The sequence below is a fragment of the Gopherus flavomarginatus genome, chromosome 5 (assembly GCF_025201925.1).
Source record: "Gopherus flavomarginatus isolate rGopFla2 chromosome 5, rGopFla2.mat.asm, whole genome shotgun sequence".
NCBI classification, from domain to species: Eukaryota; Metazoa; Chordata; order Testudines; family Testudinidae; genus Gopherus; species Gopherus flavomarginatus.
Genome location: NC_066621.1, coordinates 55,462,110 through 55,482,785, shown reverse-complemented (window position 1 = coordinate 55,482,785; position 20,676 = coordinate 55,462,110). Strand labels below are relative to the sequence as shown.

Below are 20,676 nucleotides of genomic sequence, written 5' to 3'. Positions count from 1 at the left end.
TCTAAACATATCTATATAAAACTAAATAAAATAAGTAAGTAAATTTTAGGAATAACTGATATACTAAGAAAGGTGGGTAGTTGTAGAATCAATGGACATGCAATCTCTCAGCCTCAAACTGCAGGCAGTTGAGAAGGAACTGAGAGGCAGCAGGCCCACTTCTTCTTATACTCCCTCATTTGGAGGGGCATGGTGCTGCTCTGTGCAGTCACAGGCCCACAGCTACCGCTTTGCATTCTCCAGTCGAGAAGACATAGGTACACATGCATCCTATTGCGGAGCACCCATAGAGAGACACATTCAAAGAAGAACTCAAGATTTATCCTTGTAAGTATCCTAAAAGTACTGCTCTGGGTTGGCCATACTGTTGACTCAGATTCTATTTCCTGTGTCACTTTAACTTCCAGGGCTAGCTGATCTAACACTTTCACAGTCCCTCAGCAAAACAGAGCACTTTGCACTATTCAAAAGATCTATCTGGCCCGTTAAGAAATTTTATTGATTGGCAAAAATGGATGTCTCATCCAATCGTCTTCGATTTGAAGAATGGTGGCTACAACATGTATCTTTGGGAGGTAATATGGTTAAAGGGAAAATAATTATAGCTCCAAAAGTAAACCATCAGGCTGATATGAGGCAAAAGGGTAATGGAAAGAATATATAACTCTGAACTTTCTATTCTTTAAAAGCCTTCTTTTAGACTCTGCTGTTTTGGAAATATTCTGTTTGTTTACAGTTCGAGCACCCTTTAAGAACTTTGGTACAAAACTCACAAAAAATTGTTATTTTAATAATTCCACTAAATAACAGAAATATAAAATGGTTCAAAAATATAACAAAAGTAAGTTACCTTTATATAATAAAATTCTCTGTATCAAGCAAAATGAGTACAAGCAACTCAACATCACATTCTGGAGTTCTTATACTTTACTCACTGGATGGTTTAACATTCCTTTGAAATAATGTTTTGGCAAATGGTTCTTAAAAAAGCCAAATACTGTACCACTTATCTCAATTAAGATTCTTTGGCAGCCAAGATCAAGGTCTTTAGAAAAAAAGTTACCTAAGTTCTGTACCTAAAGTGTGTCAGCTATCATACAATTCAAATAGGAAAAAAAAGGTCTAAATTTTCCATTTGCAATATATGCAATTCATTTCATTTTTTCTTCAAGAACAGTTCATGAATAGAGGATCCCAACTTCATTAATCATGAAAACACCCTTATAGTCAGTTTAACCTAAGCCATGCTTTGAATTCTGGAAAGAGAAATTAGGGACCCAGAAGGTAATATGATTGAGCAACACAGAAAGCTAAACTCAGAGCCAAGGAAGGCATTACTTCACATCTAATACAATGCAACACAGGTTAAACTGGATAAAATACTTATACACAAGCAAAGTTTCATAACTGCTGTTTGTTTAAACATAGGTGTAGCGTGGGGGTTGACAACTTTTCAGAAGTGGTGTGCCAAGTCTTCATTTATTCACTCTAATTTAAGGTTTCGTGTGTCAGTCATACATTTTAACATTCTTAGAAGGTCTCTTTCTATAAGTTTATAATGTATAACTAAACTATTGTTGTATGTAAAGTAAATAAGGCTTTAAAAATGTTTAAGAAGCTTCATTAAAATTAAATTAAAAATGCAGAGCCCCCCCGGACCGGTGGCCAAGACTCGGGCAGCGTGAGTGCCACTGAAAATCAACTTGTGTGTCGCCTTCGGCACCCATGCCATAGGTTGCCTACCCCTGGTGTAGCATAAACTAGGAAAGTGGTTTCAAAGTTTTGTCTATAGACCACTGGTCAACCACAGTTCAAATTGCTGCCAGCTCAAATGGGGCTAACTCTGCTTGTTTCTGCTTGTTTCCAGCTGACATACAACAGATAGGGAGAGATGAGAAGAAATTAAATAAACGAAAATATTAACGTACAAAAACACGTTCAACCTCTTTTTAAAAAACGACAAGATTGATCACACTGAAGACATAAAAATAAATTCTTATTTAAGACTACTTTTCCAGGTAAACAATTGCTGTAATTGCCACAGGAACCGTCACATTAGCCCACACATTAAATATCATCTCTCAATCACTCTGATTATATGCTTGAGCTATCAGAACAAACTTTAGGTATAGTAATCCTGCAACATGCTGCATCTTTAATAGCTTTTCCCATTATTTTGCGTTCACAGAGAGCAGCATGAGTTTAAAGTTTATTCCCTGCAAGCAAAACTACACAACTGCATTATACATTACTTTGTTGCTTCTGTGAGTGGGATATTTTATCTCTTAGTCTCAAAGATACATTTTTGGTTGCCAGACAAGACATGTGACTGATCGTAAATAATACCATGACAATGAAACTAAAGATACACAAACACACACCATTCCTGAAAAGTCATGAACTACAATTAGTGAAGCAGATTTTTCAATGCTATAAAAGCAGCAAATATTTTTATTAATGCCACTTTCCTGTTAATTTAGCAACCAGCCAGTCTTGAGGGAGTTTGATCCATACGGACGCCTACATAGGGCTCTAGGCTTGGTTACAACTTGGAATAAGGCAGCCTTGCTGAACCCAGGAAATGTCTGCATACTTTAAATTTGAGAGAGACTGAACCACACACAAATATCAATCATGTTTATTGTGCTACTGAAATCTGGTCAGATACGAGGGTGGCAGAAGAACGTGTACAGAACAGAACATAATTTGGGCCCACTTGTACAAGCAAGACTAAACTATATTAAACTCACTAGCTTAAAACAGGAGATTTGACAGTGGAGATGGACTAAACAAGGTAACACAAGAAAGTGATAATCAACTTGACAGCCCTAAATCATTAAAGATTTTCAAAGGCTGGGTATTTTGTAAGAAGCACAGCTCCTTGTCAGTGTTACAATAAAGATTCAGTTGCAAGTTAAGATTTAACAAATTGTGAAACTAAATGAATTTGTCCTTATTCAGCCACATGCAAAATAGATATTTAAATGATCTCTCTAAATGTTTTCGGTTATGTACTGTAGTAATTCTCAGATTATGTAACTAATTTACAAGGGTTTCCCATTTTAAAATATTTCCTCAGCATTTGAAGTTATGGGAGCATGGGGAATCAAAGTTCACGAAGGGGAAGAGGATGTCCAGGGACCCAGGCCTTGTCTATACTACCTTGCTTTTAGTGACACAGCTATGCCGCCAAAGCCATGCTGCTAAAAGGCACACAGTGTAGCTGCTGTTTGTGGGCAGGAGAAAGGTCTCCTGCCGACAAAAAGCTTCCACCTCCCACGAGCGTCAGCGGCTTTGATGGCAGGATAGGGTTAGGGGTTTTTTTGTTTTGTTTTGTTTTTTAACACCCCTGAATGACAAAAGTTTTGCTGATGAAGTTCCAGTGTCGACAAAGCTTTAGTCTACTCTCTCCCATCACAAGTGAATTCTGGGAGTTCCTTAATGGCAATTTCACATACACACCGAAACAAGGGCCAGCTTCTAACTTTTCCTGGGGGTGTTCAAACCCCGCTCAGCCCCAGGCCTTCCCCAATTCCCACCCTGCCTCTTCCTGCCCCACTCCAAGCCCTGCTCCCACTCCACCGTTTCTCCAAACCCGCACCCCACCCCACCCCTGGGCCTACCCCCACTCCACTCTTTCCCCTCAAGGCCCCACCCCACCTTTTCCCATCCCGCCTCTTCCCACCTTCTCCCCCAAGTGCTGCTCTGCAGCATGCAGGAGGTGCTGCGAGGTAGGGGGAGGAGTTGATTGGTGGGGGCCTCAGGTGGGCAGGAGTGGGGGGGGGCTTGGCTGCTGGTGGGTGCTAAGCACTGGCAATTTTTTTTTCCTTGGATGCTCCAGCCCTGGAGCACCCACAGAATCTGCACCTATGCACACCTCTTCCCCACCCCCCACCCCCGTCAGCTCATTATGGGAGTAGTGAGAGTCAGCAATTCTAAACAGCAGAAAGAGATAAGTGCTCAGGTCACTTGGATCTAAGGAGCAGTTGTTGCCTGCTGAATTGCTACTTTTTAAAAATTTCTAACTTTTTCACATATGTGGCATGAGGAGGAAAGAAAAAACTGTTACCTACCTTTTCGTAATGTTGTTCGAGATGTGTTCACGTCTATCCTACATTTGGTGTGCACACGCCGCGTGCATGAGCATTGGAATCTTTCCCCTTAGCAGTACCCGGTGGGCTGGCGGGGCCCCCGCCTCAGCAGCGACACTGAGCCAAGCATATATACCCCGCGGCGAGGAGCAGCCTCTGCCCTGCTTGTTTATGCAAAACATGACGGTCGTGTTGTCCGTCAGAACTGTCATGCTGTGACCATTCAAAGTGGCATGAAAGGTCTGGCAGGTTAAACGAACCGCCCTGAGCTCCTTCACGTTGATGTAGAGCGACCGCTCCGCTCCCGACCACAAGCCCTTAGTCCTGAGGTGTCAAACCTTTAGTCCCAGATTTGGACCTTAGCGTCCAAAATATGGGGGTTAGCATGAAAACCTCCAAGCTTAGTTACCAGCTTGGACCTGGTTCTTGCTGCCACCACCCAAAAAATTAGAGTGTTTTGGGGCACTCTGGTCCCCCTGAAAAACCTTCCCTGGGGACCCCAAGACCCAAATCCCTTGAGTCTCACAACAAAGGGAAATAATCCTTTTTCCCTTCCCCCCTCCAGGTGCTCCTGGAGAGATACACAGACACAAGCTCTGTGAATCCAAACAGAGTGACTCCCCCTCTCCGTTCCCAGTCCTGGGAACAAAAGCACTTTCCTCTTCACCCAGAGGGAATGCAAAATCAGGCTAGCAAATCCAACACACACAGATCTCCCCCTGATTTCTTCCTCCCACCAATTCCCTGGTGAGTACAGACTCAATTTCCCTGAAATTTCCCAGAAAAGAAAACTCCAACAGGTCTTAAAAGAAAGCTTTATATAAAAAAGAAAGGAAAAATACATACAAATGGTCTCTCTGTATTAAGGTGACAAAATACAGGGTCAATTGCTTAAAAGAATATTGAATAAACAGCCTTATTCAAAAAGAATACAAATCAAAGCACTCCAGCACTTATATTCATGCAAATACCAAAGAAAAGAAACCATATAACTTACTATCTGATCTCTTTGTCCTTACACTTAGAAACAGAAGATTAGAAAACAGAAACTACTTCTCCAAAGCTCAGAGAAAGCAGGCAGACAGAAAACAAAGACCTCAGACACAAAATTCCCTCCACCCAAAGTTGAAAAAATCCGGTTTCCTGATTGGTCCTCTGGTCAGGTGCTTCAGGTGAAAGAGACATTAACCCTTAGCTATCTGTTTATGACATGAGGTCTCCTAGGTGAGCACCCCATCCGAGGTCTGATGCTTCCTTCAAGCATCAGGTCTGGTTGTTGTGCAGAAAAGGGGATGCCTTCACAAACCACGGTCTGGGACAGCCACCACTGTAGAGAGTCCAACACTCCCCTCGAGACTGTCACTACCAAGTCCAAGAGGTCCCTGCCTGGGAAGTATACATGGGCGAGCCAAGCCTGCAGCATCCTGAGTTTCAGTCTGGCATGCTTGACCACGTGTGCATGCTGTTATGTGGCCCAGGAACCTCAGGCAGCATAGGGAGTTCACTGCTTGCTGGATGGTCGGGAATCGTGATACTGGGAGGCTCGATTCTGTCTGTACCGCATCTAAGACCGCCCCTATGAATTCCACTCTCTGTGTTGGAATGAGGATGGACTTGGGGATGTTGACAAGGAGCCCCAGCATGCAGAATAGTCTCAGGGTCACTTGCATATGGGACCGAACCTCCTCTTTGGACCGGCCCGCCAGGAGCCACTTGTCGAGGTATGGGTAAACTCGAACCTTCTGCCTCCGTAAGAAGGCCGCTACCACCGCCATGCATTTTGTGAACACCCATGGGGCCGCAGCTAGGCCAAACAGGAGAACCGTGAACTGGTAATGTATTTGGTTCACAGTGAAGCACAGGAATAGGTGATGTGCCGAGTGGATGGTGATATGAAAGTACGCGTCCTTCATGTCGAGGGCAACATACCAGTCCCCCAGATCCAGGGAAGGGATGATGGTGCCTAGAGAACCAGAACCAGGCCTTGACCAGGAACGTGTTGAGCCCGCACAGGTCCAGAATGGGACACAGGCCTCCTTTGGCCTTGGAAATGAGGAAGTAGTGGGAGTAGAACCCTTTCCCTCTTAGGTCCTTTGGTACCAACTGTACCACCCCCGCCTCTAGGAGCTTGCAAACCTCCTTTTCCAAGAGGTGCTCGTGAGAAGGGTCCCTGAAGAGGGACAGGGAAGGGCGGGGGAGGCACGGAGGAGAACTGCAACCTGTAATCGCTTTGCACCGTGCATAACACCCAGCGGTCCAACGCAATACCGGACCACACACGGGAGAAGAGGGACAGGCGGTCCAAGAAACAAGGGGATGGATCCGGTGACTGGTCTGGTATGCTGTCCTCGAGCACACCTTCAAAAGCCTGGTTTAGGGTTGGGCTGAGACTTATGTTGGCCTTGGCTCCAGCCTGGCCTATTGGAGCGCCGTAGACTCCTGTTGGGAACTCTGCGGGAGGCTGTCCTTAAGCTTCCCCACTGCCACCCAGGAGCTGAAGTTATACCTGTTGAGGATGGCCTGTTGGTTAGCAATCCTCAACTGGAGGCCCCTTGAGGAATACACCTTCCTGCCAAACAGGTCCAGGCGCTTCGTTTCCTTGGCCTTAGGGGCCAGGGCCTGCTGCCCATGGCACTCTTTCTTGTTTACTGCCAAGACTACCAGGGAATATGGACTTGGGTGGCAAAACAAGAAGTCGTACCGTACCCCTTTGATGGGGAGAAGTACTTGCATTCCACACCTTTGGCTGTTGGGGCGCTGGAGGATGGGTTCTCCCATATAGTCTTATAGTTCAACTGTATGGTCTTAATAAGCAGAAGCACTACTCTGGATGGACCCTCTTGGCTCAGGATGTCCACCATGGGGTCCTCCTGCTCCACTATCTCCTTGGCCTGTAACCCCAAGTTATGAGCAACCTTACACAGTAGCTCTTGGTGAGCTCTGTGGTCTATTGGCGGAGGTCCTGATACCGCTGTGCCTGCCACCGCTTCATGTGTGGATGATAAGGAGGTTAGCAGCTGCTCCGCTTCCTCCTGCTCCCCCTCCCCCGAAGGAGGGGCTTCCAGCTCAGGCCCGGATAGCTGACCCTGGGGCGGCCCCAGACTCAGTGCCGGTTTCTCTGGTCTCTCGCTCAATGACAGCGCAGGCAGTCTGGATGCTGTAGCTTCCCGCACGGAGGAGCATCAGTGCAGGGACCAGGACCAGTGTACCGAGTAGCTGGCCCTGGGGGGAGCCCCTTGGTGGTGGTGGTGGTGGGCCCAGGGGGTCCAGAAGGGCCAGTGTCCTGGTGGTCCCCACTGGGGCTGCCATCCAGCCAGGTGTTTTCTGTTGTCCGGTGCCCGGTGCAGGTAACTGTACTGGCCCAAGACGGCATCAGGTTCTGGCGATGCCAAGTGCGAAGGCCACGGCGGTGCCGTCGATCTGTGCTGGCAGGAGGTCAATGAGAGGCTTCTTGCTGATTGGGAATGGAACTGGTACCACTGCTCGCGGGACTGGGACTGGGACTGGTGACTTTCGGAGGCCTTTGGCGATGGTCAACTTGCCTTCTCTTGGTGCCGGCCTCTGGAGGGTGTCAGAGACCGTCGGGTTCCTTCCACCAACCCCATGCGCTGACTCGCCTCCGGTACCGAGGCTTCCCTCTGCGTTGGGATAACAGAGTCCGCAGACTCGACGCTCGACCGGGACCAACGCTAGGAGTGATGCTGGGATGGTGACCTCAAACAGCGCACCACTGCTGGCTTTCCCCTCGACGGCATCGCGGGTTCGGATGCTGAAGACTTCTTCCTGATTGGGAGGGGGCTCATCACTGCCAACCCGATGAGGTCCTTTGCTGCCTCAAAGGTGTCAGGCATGGAGGGTTGATCCATTATTCCCTCGAGTCCAACGTCCTCACTGAGTTCACTTATGATCAGACTCAGAGGGACTTGTGGCGCTGGTCCAATGTCTGTCCCGCTCTTTCCAGTGCCTGAGCCCTTAGATGGCACCGGTCTCCTTTGCAGGGAACATCTACGCCCTTCTTTTGGTTTGGCCTTGGGCCACACCAGGAAGGATGAGCGGTGCTGAGGCCTACTTTTCTCCGGGGCCAACAGCTTGTGGTGCTTGTCCGGCACCGGGTCTCTTGACAACTCCGGGGCACTCCGCACCAAGGAGGCTGGAGCCGGTGTCGGGAGCTCTGGGCCCGATGGCTGCAGCGCTACCTCCATCAACAACTGCTTCAAGCGCAAGTCTCTCTCTTTCTTTGTTCCAGGCTTAAACGCCTTGCAAATCTTAAATCTTTCTGTTTGGTGTGCTTCCTACGGGCAACATAGCCAGGAGTCGTGGGGGCCACTAACCGGCATAGGCTTCTGGCACGTGGCACAAGTCTTAAACCCATGAGCCTGCGGCCTGGGATAGGTGCTGGAAGCCTCCAAGCACCTAATCTATTAAGTGTCCACAACAATAGAATGTTAATGAACTGATAGCAGCTAAGTACTCTACAGCTCAGGGATTGCTTCTCCTACGAGAGCAAGAGGTTGTTCCTACGCCACCATGAACTGTAAGAAGAAACTGGAGGGGCGTCAGGCCAGCAGGGGTATATATGCATGGCGCAGTGGAGCCGCTTAGGCAGGGGCCCTGCCAGCCCAACAAGTACCGCTAAGGGAAAAGTTTCCAACGCTCATGCACGCAGCGCGCGCGCACACCTAATGTGGAATGAACATGAACAAACACTCAAAGAAGAGCTGAAAAGAAAGGATGGCACTACTCTGGTCAGAATTCAGCTCCTCTGAAGTCAGGCACAGGAACCAAGGGTTTGTCTACACTCCAGGTGGGAATAAGCCTCCCAGCCGAGGAAAACAGATTTGTGTTAGTGGGGCTCAAAGTAGGAGTGCTAAAAATAGTAGTGTGGATGTTGAAAGCCCCCCAGCAGCCACCAGTGCTGGCGTTAGATGCTAGCAGAGGTTCTAGTGATAAATCCTACTGGCACCTTTAGCTGTAAAGATTGGTAGTGCTATGTGATTTTCTGCTGTGGCATCATGAGGGGCAAAAAATGCAGTACACTGGAACTGCATATATGTATCATGTAGTGTTTATAGGCATGTCTACATTACAAACTTAAGTTGACCTATGTTAAGTCAACTTACAGCCACTGTAGTAATTACTAAGGTGGTTCATGTCTACACTGCCCTTCTGTCAGTGGTGCACAACCTCACCTGGAGCACTTCCACCAACTTAGGAGGAGCAGTGTTGGGGGGCTGAGAGCTGGGGTTCTCAACTCTGCATACAGCTCCCTGCTGGGAGTCCGGCTGCCCCCTACTTCCTGCCGAGAGCTCAGCTGTCCCCCCTAGACTCTCAGCTCCCTCTCCTCACCAGGAGCACGGCTTGTCCACCCGACCCAGACACTCAGCTCCACACCAGGAGCATGGCAGCTGCCTGGGCTCTTGGCTACCTGCAGGGAGTCAGGAGCCCAGCGGGTGCAGTCGGACTCAGAGCTGAGAGCCCAGCGGCTGCAGCCTGGCTCAAAGCCGGGAGCCCAGCGGCTGCAGCCTGGCTCAAAGCCGGGAGCCAGAAGCCCAGCGGGACACAGCCTGACTTGGCAGCGGGGAGCCTGGGCAGCTGCCTGACTGGGAGCAAGAAGCCCAGGAGAAGCCAGGCGTTAGCTGAAGTGTGTCCTCCTCCCCACCACCACCCCGTCTCTGGAGCTATCAGATTTACAAGAATTACAGCCAACAGCGGATGTAAGTAACCCACGGCGTCTACACTCACACTATGTCACCCTAACTACACCAACATGAGCCCCATGCCTCTAGTGGTTTAGTAGGGAACTTATATTGACAGGAGCAAGGTTGTAGTACAAACGCTGACATAATTAGCTTGATGTGAGCTGCAGTGTAGACCAACCCTAAGTCTTCAAGTTTCTGCTTCCTAGGTAATATGCACATTCACCTATTAAGTAGTTTTCTGCTTGTGAATGTGATCTAACATTATTCCTTATGACACTAAGAGAAACCACTGTTTGAATAAACATTTTATAAATACTATTTGCAAGGTGCATTCTCTGCATATGAACATGTTCATTATTAACTTATTCTCCTACACCATTCTTCAAATACATTACAAAACGATGTGTAATAGCACAAGCTCCTGGCTCAACTCAAGTTTTCACTCTGTGTCATTCTTGAGCCATAAAAAAGTCACAGACTTCAAACAGACACAATGAACAAAGACCGCATTCCTTTAGAAAGGTGTGCCAGAAACCGGAGGTATTTTAACTATCAAAGGTTGAGAATGCAACAAATTTACTCCAATTGTTCTGTGGTATATTGCAATCTTCAGTACTAGCAATAACAATATAATGACTTTTTAAACTTTAATTCTTTCACTGTCAGTATGTCTGACAAAAGTTATTTTGGGACTTACTGTGAAAAAGGTCAAACTGATCAGATGTATGACAAAGGTAAACACTAAACAGCATACATGATAAGAAATCATCTGAAAATCCGCATTTACCAGCTTTTTAAATATGCACGTTTTGTGAAGTGTCTCATTTTATAAAGCATAACTACAAACATGAATGAACTCATTATTTAGCATGAGTGATTCACTAAGAAATTGTTTCATGTGATCAAACAATGTTTACTAGAAATGTGTGCATGACATTCCAATTCTCAGCAATATCGAAATTTATCCTTCCAATAAATGATCCAAATACATTAACTATTTAGGAAAAAATTTCTATGGCTAAAATTTCATTTGTTCATGAAGCACTGATTTCAAAACACTTAGTGTAATCTTAAGACCTCAGATAAAACCCTGATCATAAAAATAAACTTCCTGCTTAAAATGAAAACAGATTTTGAAAACTCAATCATATAGATCAGGCACATACAAAGCACATGCAAATTTGATTTCCTTATTTCTCTAATTTAACACATTTTCAGTCACCCAACCATTAAAATTGCTACTAGCAAGACAGACACTATTGTACAGCTTTACATAAGAACATTAACAGAATGAAAACTGAAAACACATACATACCTGTCTGACACCTGGTAGAAAGGATATCCTGGTTCAGGAACAGAGTTTGAAAATAGAGACTGACTACACATTGCCTTTACGAATTGTACCCACTTAAAGTGTTTCCATATTCCTTACCAAAGAATTAAGTACAAACATCCATCTGTAGACTTGTTCAGAGGATAACTGAAGAGAAACCAAGTGCATATTCAAAGGTCTTAAAATTCTGACTGCATATCAGACTACTTCTTCCTGAAATTCCTAAAAGCCAACACCCTCATGACATCACATGACACAAAATTACAAACGTAATCATCTCCTTAAAAAAAAAAAAAAGAGTCTCTCTCATTTCTAATCAGAAATAAAATCCTGCAGTGCATCCTTCTTGTAAAGAAAGCACATGTAAGGCTGAAGAGAAAAAGAGAGAGACCTGCTGTCTGAAACAGCAGCCTTGGTTTGGCAGCCAGCCAGCAACCAGCAGAACTTATTGCCAATGCTGCAAATCCCTCCTATCAGCTAAAGAAGATCAAGACTGCAGGGGAAACATGATTTTAGTCCCATGACAAGAACTCCCTTGGAAATGCATATAAGATCTAGGATATGACCTTGAATCTCTATTACAAAATTCTCAGAATCATTTCAACAAAACCCTAACAATTTATATAGTTATTTTATCAACCATCTCAAATCAACATCACACCGCATTATAGCAATATGACAGAATCCCTCTGTGCTAAAAAGAAACCATATCCCACTATTCTGGCAACTCAGCTAAAAGGTATTGTGTTTCTTGTTTTTGTTTTTTAAAATCATACTGACAAAATTCTTTAGGCAACAGAGAATATAAATGAAGTAATTTTGAAGTGTGTGTGTGTTTTCCTCTTAAAGAGGAAGGGAGAAAAACTGAATAAAAAGCAGGAAAAAAACATGAGCAACGCAGTGTTACTAAAGCCTCTCCATTCTAGTACAGTACCATAATGCTTATGTTGAAAATGTTTGAACCATACATAGTATTTATTAGTTTTACACTGAAGAATTTGTACATGTCCTTCCAATAAGCCAAAATGGAGGATGGATGTGGGTTTTAATTTTAGTACCATATAATTTTAAAGGACATTGAGGTTAAAAAACACATTTCCTTACATATGCTAGCAAAAATACTAAAAGGGGAATTTAAAACATCTAAATTATGATTTACTATTTCTGATTTCTTTTTGTTTCTCATCTTGGAAATAAAAAAAGGAATCAACTTCATTTTTGTTTACTTTAAATTTCTGGTCAGTTTCTCATTCACTATGAAAATGGTTCAAAGTTTGGCCTGCAAAGGGTAATGTTTAAAGATGACCTTCAAAAAAAAGGTGTGTGTGTTGTATCCTAAAATGCCTACATTTCAGAGCAAATTTGATCTGATAGTGAAATCAACCAATTTTAAGATGTTTGGTTTTTTGTTCATATCAAAATGTAAAGTTAAAGATTTCCACATTTCATCCAACAAATCTGCTTTATGTTTTTTCCCAGGATTGAAATTAGGGGGAGTGTCTGAATTTACAGGAGGTAAGTACCGACAAGGGGTGAGACCATGAGGGCGAAGGTAAGTTGTATGGCACCACAGTAAAACCTGAAAAATGTTTTGATCATTTTATTAGATTTAACTCATGTTTTAAAATCATCATGCAAATTAAAGTTGGCTACTTAAGCCTACTATGAAGCACTACATCTAAATCCTTCTTGTTTTCTTCTTGTGATTTTGCACAACTTTGTTAATGAATTTCTCGAATGCAATGCATTCATCTTTGGTGGCGTCTTATATGTCTGGTACACTTCCAGTTCTTCATGATCAGGCAGCAGGAGACTTCTTTCAGAACACAAAATTCCATTCAATGAGAAAAAAGAATGCTCAACTGTAGCTACTGTGACTGGGAGTAGCAAGAGAGGTATTCCTACTTCTTTCAATCCACGAAACATGGCACAAAGATTGGGTCAAACCACTAGTGATGATGAAGAAGTAGTTGAAGTCAAATCTTCATTTGTTCATTGTATTACATTCCACTCTGTGTTCAAATTCTCTATTCTGTCTTGATCACATGGCAGCCCACGGCTGGTAGTGCCTCATTCCACTCAACAGTTGGTGTTTTATAAGACAGATGTGATGAAGTGGGAATGTTCTTAATGTTTTCTCTGAATACTGTGTGGGTGCCTCAGTTTCCCCTATGCATTTCTTAGGTATCTAGGTGGGGGGGGAATCAGGATGTGTGATTGCTGCAGAGTCCAAAAGGGCCCCTGTGATATGGTCTGCACAGAGAATGGCCGATCCTCTGTCTCCTGGCAACTAATCGCCTGGGCCCCTCCTCTACAAAGGTGCCAACAGAAGGTGTTGGAGAGCAAAGAGATCAGGTGACTTCCTAGCCCGGAAAAGAGACAAAGGGAGAGGAGGGACTAGAGAGTTTCAGTTTGGGGCTGGCTGGGAAAATGGAAGGGAGGCCAGACAAACCTCCTGGCCTCCCCTGGCCCCCCAAGATGAACCTGACTGAGGGGGTCCTGTTGTCTGTACCTGCAAGACATGTCTTGAACTGTGTTCCTGTCATCTAAATAAGCCTTCTGTTTTACTGGCTGGCTGACACTCATGGTAAATCACAGGAAGCCAGAGATGCAGGGCCTTGTCTCCCCCCAAATTCTGTGACAACAGGCATCCATAAAAGCTGGGCAGACATTGAGTAGAATCCAGAAGTTGCTGTTGTAGATTTATAAGAATCAAGTCTATGTAATTTTTCAGCTGGATTAACAAACACTTCTTGTCCACTTCACATATGGATTCAATATAAGTGCCTTCATTAGTCAGCCTCTGGACAGAAGTCTTAGCTTCTTCCAGTATGTTTTCAATCAATCCAAGTGTAGCTTCTATTGCTGGACAAAGATCTACTACTGTTGTTGCAGAAGCCTGGATGGCATTAATAACCCAAGTGGCTTCATCAGTAGACTTACAAGAGAGAGAATGGTGATAGTCTGCTCTGAATTTAGTAGCAAAAATAGTTCACCAGCCTCACTACTTAGGTCTGTCCCATTTCAGTAAATACTTTCCAAAGCCAGTAATAACTGTTGCAATAATTTTAAGACAACAGCCAAGGACAGCTCCTCACGAGAAATCCACAGGTTTTCCCAGGTTGAACTAATTTGAACTTCTGTCCCAATGAATCTTCTATTTTTCCCAAGACATTCAGTCCTTTTGGATTCTTGCTGGGAGGAAATAAAATAAAATAAAATAAAATAAAAGAGTATAAAAAAGACATTAAATTGATGGCTTTTTAAATGTTTTTTTAAAGATTCTGCAGCTCATACTAGTGCTAGTTGGAATAGATGGTCCCCACAGTGTGTATAGAAGAGACTGCTTTTCTCTGAGAAAAACTTGTACTCTACTATGTCTTCCAGAGAAGTCTGCAATTCCATCAAATGCACAAGCAGCCACCTGTTTGGGGTTCAATTTACAAGCATTTAACTCTTCGAAGATGTGGGTTTTCACAGATGCAGCCAATGTATCTTCTCTAAGCTGAACATTTAGAAATGCATCTATTGGACTACCACTGACATAAAGATAACCACAATGACTTAACACTTGATTACCATTTGCATAAGTACATTCATCAGCCGTGTATGCACATTTTTTGAATGTGGTGAGAGAGTTCTTCACTTTTTCAACTGCTGAGTCTTTCGCTGTTATATCACATGCTTCTAACCAGTTAGCTGAGTTTCTTGCAGAAAGATAGTGAGCGTTTGTCAGTCTTGTTTGGAACCGGTGTCCAACTTCAGGATTAACAAGTGACAATGGACTTAACATTGGCCTCCAGTTTGTAGTGTGTAGTATCTCTTGCTTAAATAGAAAGTATGATGCAAAAGCCAAATTTGTTCACGTAAACTGTGTTTTTGTTAGAGCATTCTCAAAAGCCTCATTAAGTACTTCTAAAATTGGCTTTTACAGTGACTGGCTTCTAAGGCTTTCTGTGTCCCTGCGGTCCAGAGGCTTGGTGTTCTGAAGCCTTTTCACATAAGTTGTCAGCACTGGCTTTGCTGATCGGCCTAACAAACCAAGCTCCTCCACTTTTACTATGAAAAACAAAGATACTCCCACATCTTGAATACTGTGTGCAGTTCTGGTCACCTCATCTCAAAAAAGATATATTGAAATTGGAAAAGGTACAGATAAGAGCAACTGAAATGATTAGGGATATGGAACAGCTTCCATATGAGGAGAGATTAAAAAGACTTGGACTTTTCAGTTTGGAAAAGAGACGACTGGGGGGGATCTGATACTGTAGAGGTATATAAAATTTTGACTGCTGTGGAGAAAGTGAAAGTATGGTTAACTCTGTCACATAACACAATATAAATTAATAGGCAGCTGGTTTAAAATAAAAGGATGTATTTCTTCACACAATGCACAGTCAACCTTTAGAACTTTTTTCCAGGGGATATTATGAAGGCCAAAACTGTAAAAGGGTTCAAAACAGAACTGAATAACTTCATGGAGAATTGGTCCATCAATAGCTATTAGCCAGGATGGTCAGGAATGCAATACCATGCTTAGAGTGTCCCTAACTTCTGTTCGCCATAAGCTGGGAGTGAATGCTAGGAAACGGATCACTCAATGATTGCCTGTTCTGTTCACTCCCTTTGAAGCATGTGGAATTGGCCATTGTTGGAAGACAGAACACTGGGCTAGATGGACCATTGGTCTGACTCAGTATGGCCGTTCTTATGCAAAATTTAATTATAATATAATAATAAAAAAAATTTAGCACAGAAACTTCCCAACATAACCTCTCAAGATAGCGATGATGTGAGCTAACGACTTTGGCAAATAATGCATTTTAAAAATCTTGACCTACTAGGAAACATATATTTATACAAGTTTCCCAGTCACAAATCTAGCATTCTGAAGCAGTAAAATATAGTCCAAACAAATATTCTTTTAATGTGCCCCTCTCATCTCCCTCCACTACACCCCACTTATTGTAGTTGTCCTTGGTCAGTGGAGACCCAGAGTTCAGAGGTGCTTTCGTGTGAGTTCACCTCCAACCCTGGAGGTTGGGTGGGAGGGAGAAAGCAAGCACCCTGCTTGTTCTTTCAACCGCTCGCGCTCACTCCAGCCACTCACTCTGGCTGCTGTTGTTCGTCATGTGACCATTCACTCCACCGCTGCCTTGCCGATGGCCCTGTGCCGCCAACTTCTGCTGCCACCTGCCACTGTGACCTCTGCAAGTCTGTCTCTTGAGGTTCTACTCAGTTCTCATGATTTCAGCTCTCAGTGGGCGAACCTCACTGCTAGTGCATGATGGGCAGTCTCATCCACAGAAACACTGTCCCGCAGCAGGACTAAGCACCTAGACTTGATTATCAGTGATTTCAGCTCTAGTGGTCACTTAAAAAAAAAAAAGACTCTCTGTGGAGCCTAATCAGCTCTATATTTAAACAGGGGAGGGGGCAAGTTAAATAGAGCCCGTGACACTTAGGCAGAGCCCACACCACTAAGCAAAACACCTGTCTCCCTCCTGCTCCTCCCCTCCACTGGGATCTGGCATCCAAACCTCCTGCTTAGCAAGGTCAGTTCAGGTGAGGGTGACCAGTGCTTAAGAGGTGCCAGGCCTCAAGCAAGTTTTTTACATTCATCAGTGAAGTGGCAAGCCCAGAGGTCCAGGGGCTATGAACTGCCAAGCCTAGAGATGCCAGGGCTCAGCCTTAGCACAAATTAAGCACTGAGGGTGATCCCATCAATCAGGAAAGGCTAAGCACAGTTCTGCTGCCTCCTTTACCCATGCAACAACAACAACATTTAATTACCCCTGCATTCAATACTAAAGTGATTTATAATCGAACACCAGCGAAAACTGATCACTTGGGCAACACATCTGTCTGATGGATACCTAGGCAGAGTGGATGTGTTCATGTAAATACAGTCTGGTCCTGAAGCTTTTCTCCTCACCCCCAGTTCATCACCAGCTGTCAGAAGAGAGTTTATTCAGGCCTTGCTTATGAATCATTATTTGAAATTATAAGGTTAGTCAACATCACCAGAACGAATGCACTGACATTGTCATGAAAAACAACAGCTGTGTGAGGAAGCTAGTCTTTCTTCATACTTTTAAAATCTATTATGCTTTTTGAGGTACATGTATTTTATCATATACCATATATGCTTTTAAAGTGTGTATTAATGTTTCAATTTCAATTCAAATTTCCAACCCAACGCAACACTGCATGTAACTAGTTGACCAGGGTGGAGGGGTGGTTATGGTGAAATCCAGAGGAGAGAAAAGGGGACTGTACACACACACACACACACACACACACACACACACACACACACACACCCTAGGGGGTGTAGGGAAATCCCTGCCCTTTATGCCTTACATAGGGCTTAATTCAGTGATTCTGCAACTTTTGTACTGGTGACCCCTTTCAAATAGCAAGCCTCTGAGTGTGACACCCCCTTATAAATTAAAAACACTTTTTTATATATTTAATGCCATTATAAATGCTGGATGCAAAGTGGGGTTTGGAGTGGAGGCTGACAGCTCGCGACCACCCCACATAATAACCTCGTGACCCCAAGGGGTCCCGACCCCCAGTTTGAGAACCCCTGGCTTAATTTAACAGGCAAGTTTTGCACTGCTGCAGCCAGCCACTTCAAATACACTGATGCAAACTCTTAGCATAGACACACTGCACTGGTGTCAAAAGAGACGTGCTAGTGAAGCTTACTCTAAGTTTGAAACATTGGTGTAGTTACCCCAGAGCAAAAAAAAAAGTCTTTACATCTTGGAATGCTTATTAGATGGGTCTGAGCTCCAATATGTTTGAGGAAATCCACCATTCCAGCATTTAGCTCTTCTGTGTCCACTTCACCACATGTATGAGGATAATAGTTGCTCACAGCAAAGGTGAATTGTTAAGCACAGTTTTTGTAATTACATCTTTGAAACCCTCTGATTAAAGGTGTGTTGTGAAGGAAGAGCAGCTAAAATATTTTAAGGGTGTGGGTCTCAGGATACTTGATTTTTTTCCTGTGGCCTCCCACTTTTAATTACTATAAAAAGACAAATCAGAAATTTAATTGATCCTGCAGCTCACAGTAAGAACTCTATTGCTTCTTCCACATTTTTAAATTTGAATAAACCTGATACTTAAAAGACTGGACAACTTTAAGCAACAGTTAAGACTGGGAAGAGAGTTTATAAGCAGACCACAGACTTGAAACTGGAATATATTTTTAAAAGTGGGATCCCTCCATTATAACATACTAGTTTAACATTATGGAAGTTTTTCTGAATAGGGGTGAGTGTAGATATTGACACCACACACAAGCATATCTGCAAACCGAAAAAACAGACCAACTAACCGGGCATATTTTTCCTCATGCAAGCTTATTGTTATGTACAAATCTACTTCCTGGATCTATATTTACTTGACAAATAAAAGTTTCATTCCGAGTCTGATCACATGTATATTTTATTTCTGCGTTTTAAACTGACAGCCAGTGCCAATCAAGATAAACTTAACAAAACACTGATACTGTTTGATGGACTATAAAATGTTCCACTCAAACTACCAAATAAGAAAACTACAGTGCTTGAAACAAATTAAGGTTAAACAAACAAAATAAGTCACCAGGTTCAGATGGTATACAACAGTTCTAAACTACCTTAAGAATGAACTGCTAGAAAAAATATGCACACACTTTTTAAAAAGGGCTACTGGAGATGACTGGAGGATAGCAAATCTTATACACCTATATTTTAAAAAGTCTTTACTGGTCTGTAATTCCTGAGATCATCCCTAATGTACTTAGCAAACTAACTGAAAAAACAGTTTAAAATAGAGTTACAATGTACATAAGAGGGAGAAATGTGTACTACCTTACTAGGCTCTAAATTAACTGTCAGCTCAAGAAGAGGACATGGTCATCATTTAAGACAGCTCAATGAAGACCTAGGCTCAGTGTGAAGCTGCTGTCAAAAAGAGTAGATTAAATGTTAAGATGGGTAAAGAATGGAATGGAGAATAATAAAGAAATAACAGTATTATAAAATCAGGAGTTTGCCCTCATCTGAAATAGTATTCAGTATTGGTCATCCGCATCTCAAAAATGATTTTGCAGCATTAGAAGAGGGGTCAAGAGACCAGCGACAAGAATGAGTAGGAGGCATGGAAAAACCTGTGTGAAGAGAGATTGAAAAGATCAAGATTGTGTTCTTTAGAGAAGAGACATTACTAAAGTATACAGAATAATGAACGGTATTGAGAAGATTGTTTGGGAACGTGTATTCTCCTGTCTCAAAAATACAAGACTATAGTGACATTGAATGAAACTGAAAGGTAGCAAATTCAAAACTGATCAGAGGAAATACTTTCTCACACTGCATAATTAGACTGTGAAACTCATTTGTTAGAGGACATATTTGTGACACAATGGCCCATATTCATCCTGGAGGTATGATTCTGATACGATTATGACATAATTATGGTGCATTTTTTTAAGATGGGTCATGTAAGGTGTCATTGGAAAAGATATGATTTGCTGAATATGATTATCCTATTTGTGTGCACGTAGCATTTTCGTATCTGAAGTTATGAATGCTGACTATGTATCAGTATTTCAAAATATGATTACACCTGGGTGACATCCACAAGGCCAAATGTTTCCAGACCAGACAGCTGGTTGTGAAGGGCCTATTCAGGGTAATGGGGCATTAGGAAAAACAGGCCTTAGGAGAAGCTTATCCCCCACCAGGTGAGCCTTCCTGCGAATGCTCTAGACAGCTTGTAAGTAATGGTTGCTATGACTCAGCAAGGGCATGTGACCAGATCACATGACACTTAACCCCATTTTGATACCTGTATTTTTCCACAAACTGGGTGAGAATTGTTTTTGGAACAAAAGGATTCCCTCCATACGTTAAAGCTATATTAGGTGGGGTGTGACATCATCTAGGGGCATCACTCTCCACACAAGAGAACTCCTGGAAACACCTAAAGAATGGGGGAAGTGCTGGTCCCAGGCTGAAAGGATTTCTAGTCTGTGTATGGAAATCTAGTGGACTGCATGTATCATCAGCCAGGGTGAGAAACTGCATATTCATTGCCAATCTTTCTAGTATTTTACGCTTAGTTTGCGGTTTTTTTTATTTACTAGGTAATCTGCTTTGATCGGTTTGCTATCACTTAAAATCTATCTTTTGGTAGTTAATAAACTTGTTTTTTTGCTTTATCTAAATCAGTGTGCCTTTGACTGAAGTGTCTGGGAAAATCTCAGCTTGGTCAACAACATGCTTATTGCGTATTCCTCCACATTGAGGGCGAGGTGAATTATTTATGAGCTTAGATTGTACAGATACCTGTGCAGTGCAAGACAGTATAATTTTGGGTTTATACTCCAGTGGGTGGGCGCATGCCTGGAAAGTGGGGGTTATCTTGGCTGTAGCTTCTCTATTGTTGGCTCATGCAGTGGCTGGTTGGTGCCTGCATGTAACTGCAGCTGTGTGTGTCCCTACCTATGTGAATGCTGGTGGGAGTGTAAGAGAGGGAGCAATCTACAGCTTGT

The 20,676-nt window shown here is 43.4% G+C and overlaps 1 protein-coding gene across 5 annotated transcripts in view; it reads right to left on the bottom strand.

The window, feature by feature from the left end:
* Positions 1-20,676, bottom strand: part of PLEKHA7 (pleckstrin homology domain containing A7) — a 295,587-nt gene that overhangs the window by 170,446 nt on the left and 104,465 nt on the right. Inside the window, exon 1 of one of the 5 annotated variants that reach the window (XM_050957096.1) lies at positions 11,106-11,301. The exons of the other annotated variants lie outside the window; for them this stretch is intronic. Within the exon in view, the coding sequence (XP_050813053.1) occupies positions 11,106-11,176 (71 nt within the window). The 5' untranslated portion in view covers positions 11,177-11,301. Of the gene's footprint in view, positions 1-11,105; positions 11,302-20,676 lie in introns of those variants that run through there. 5 annotated transcript variants of the gene reach the window in all.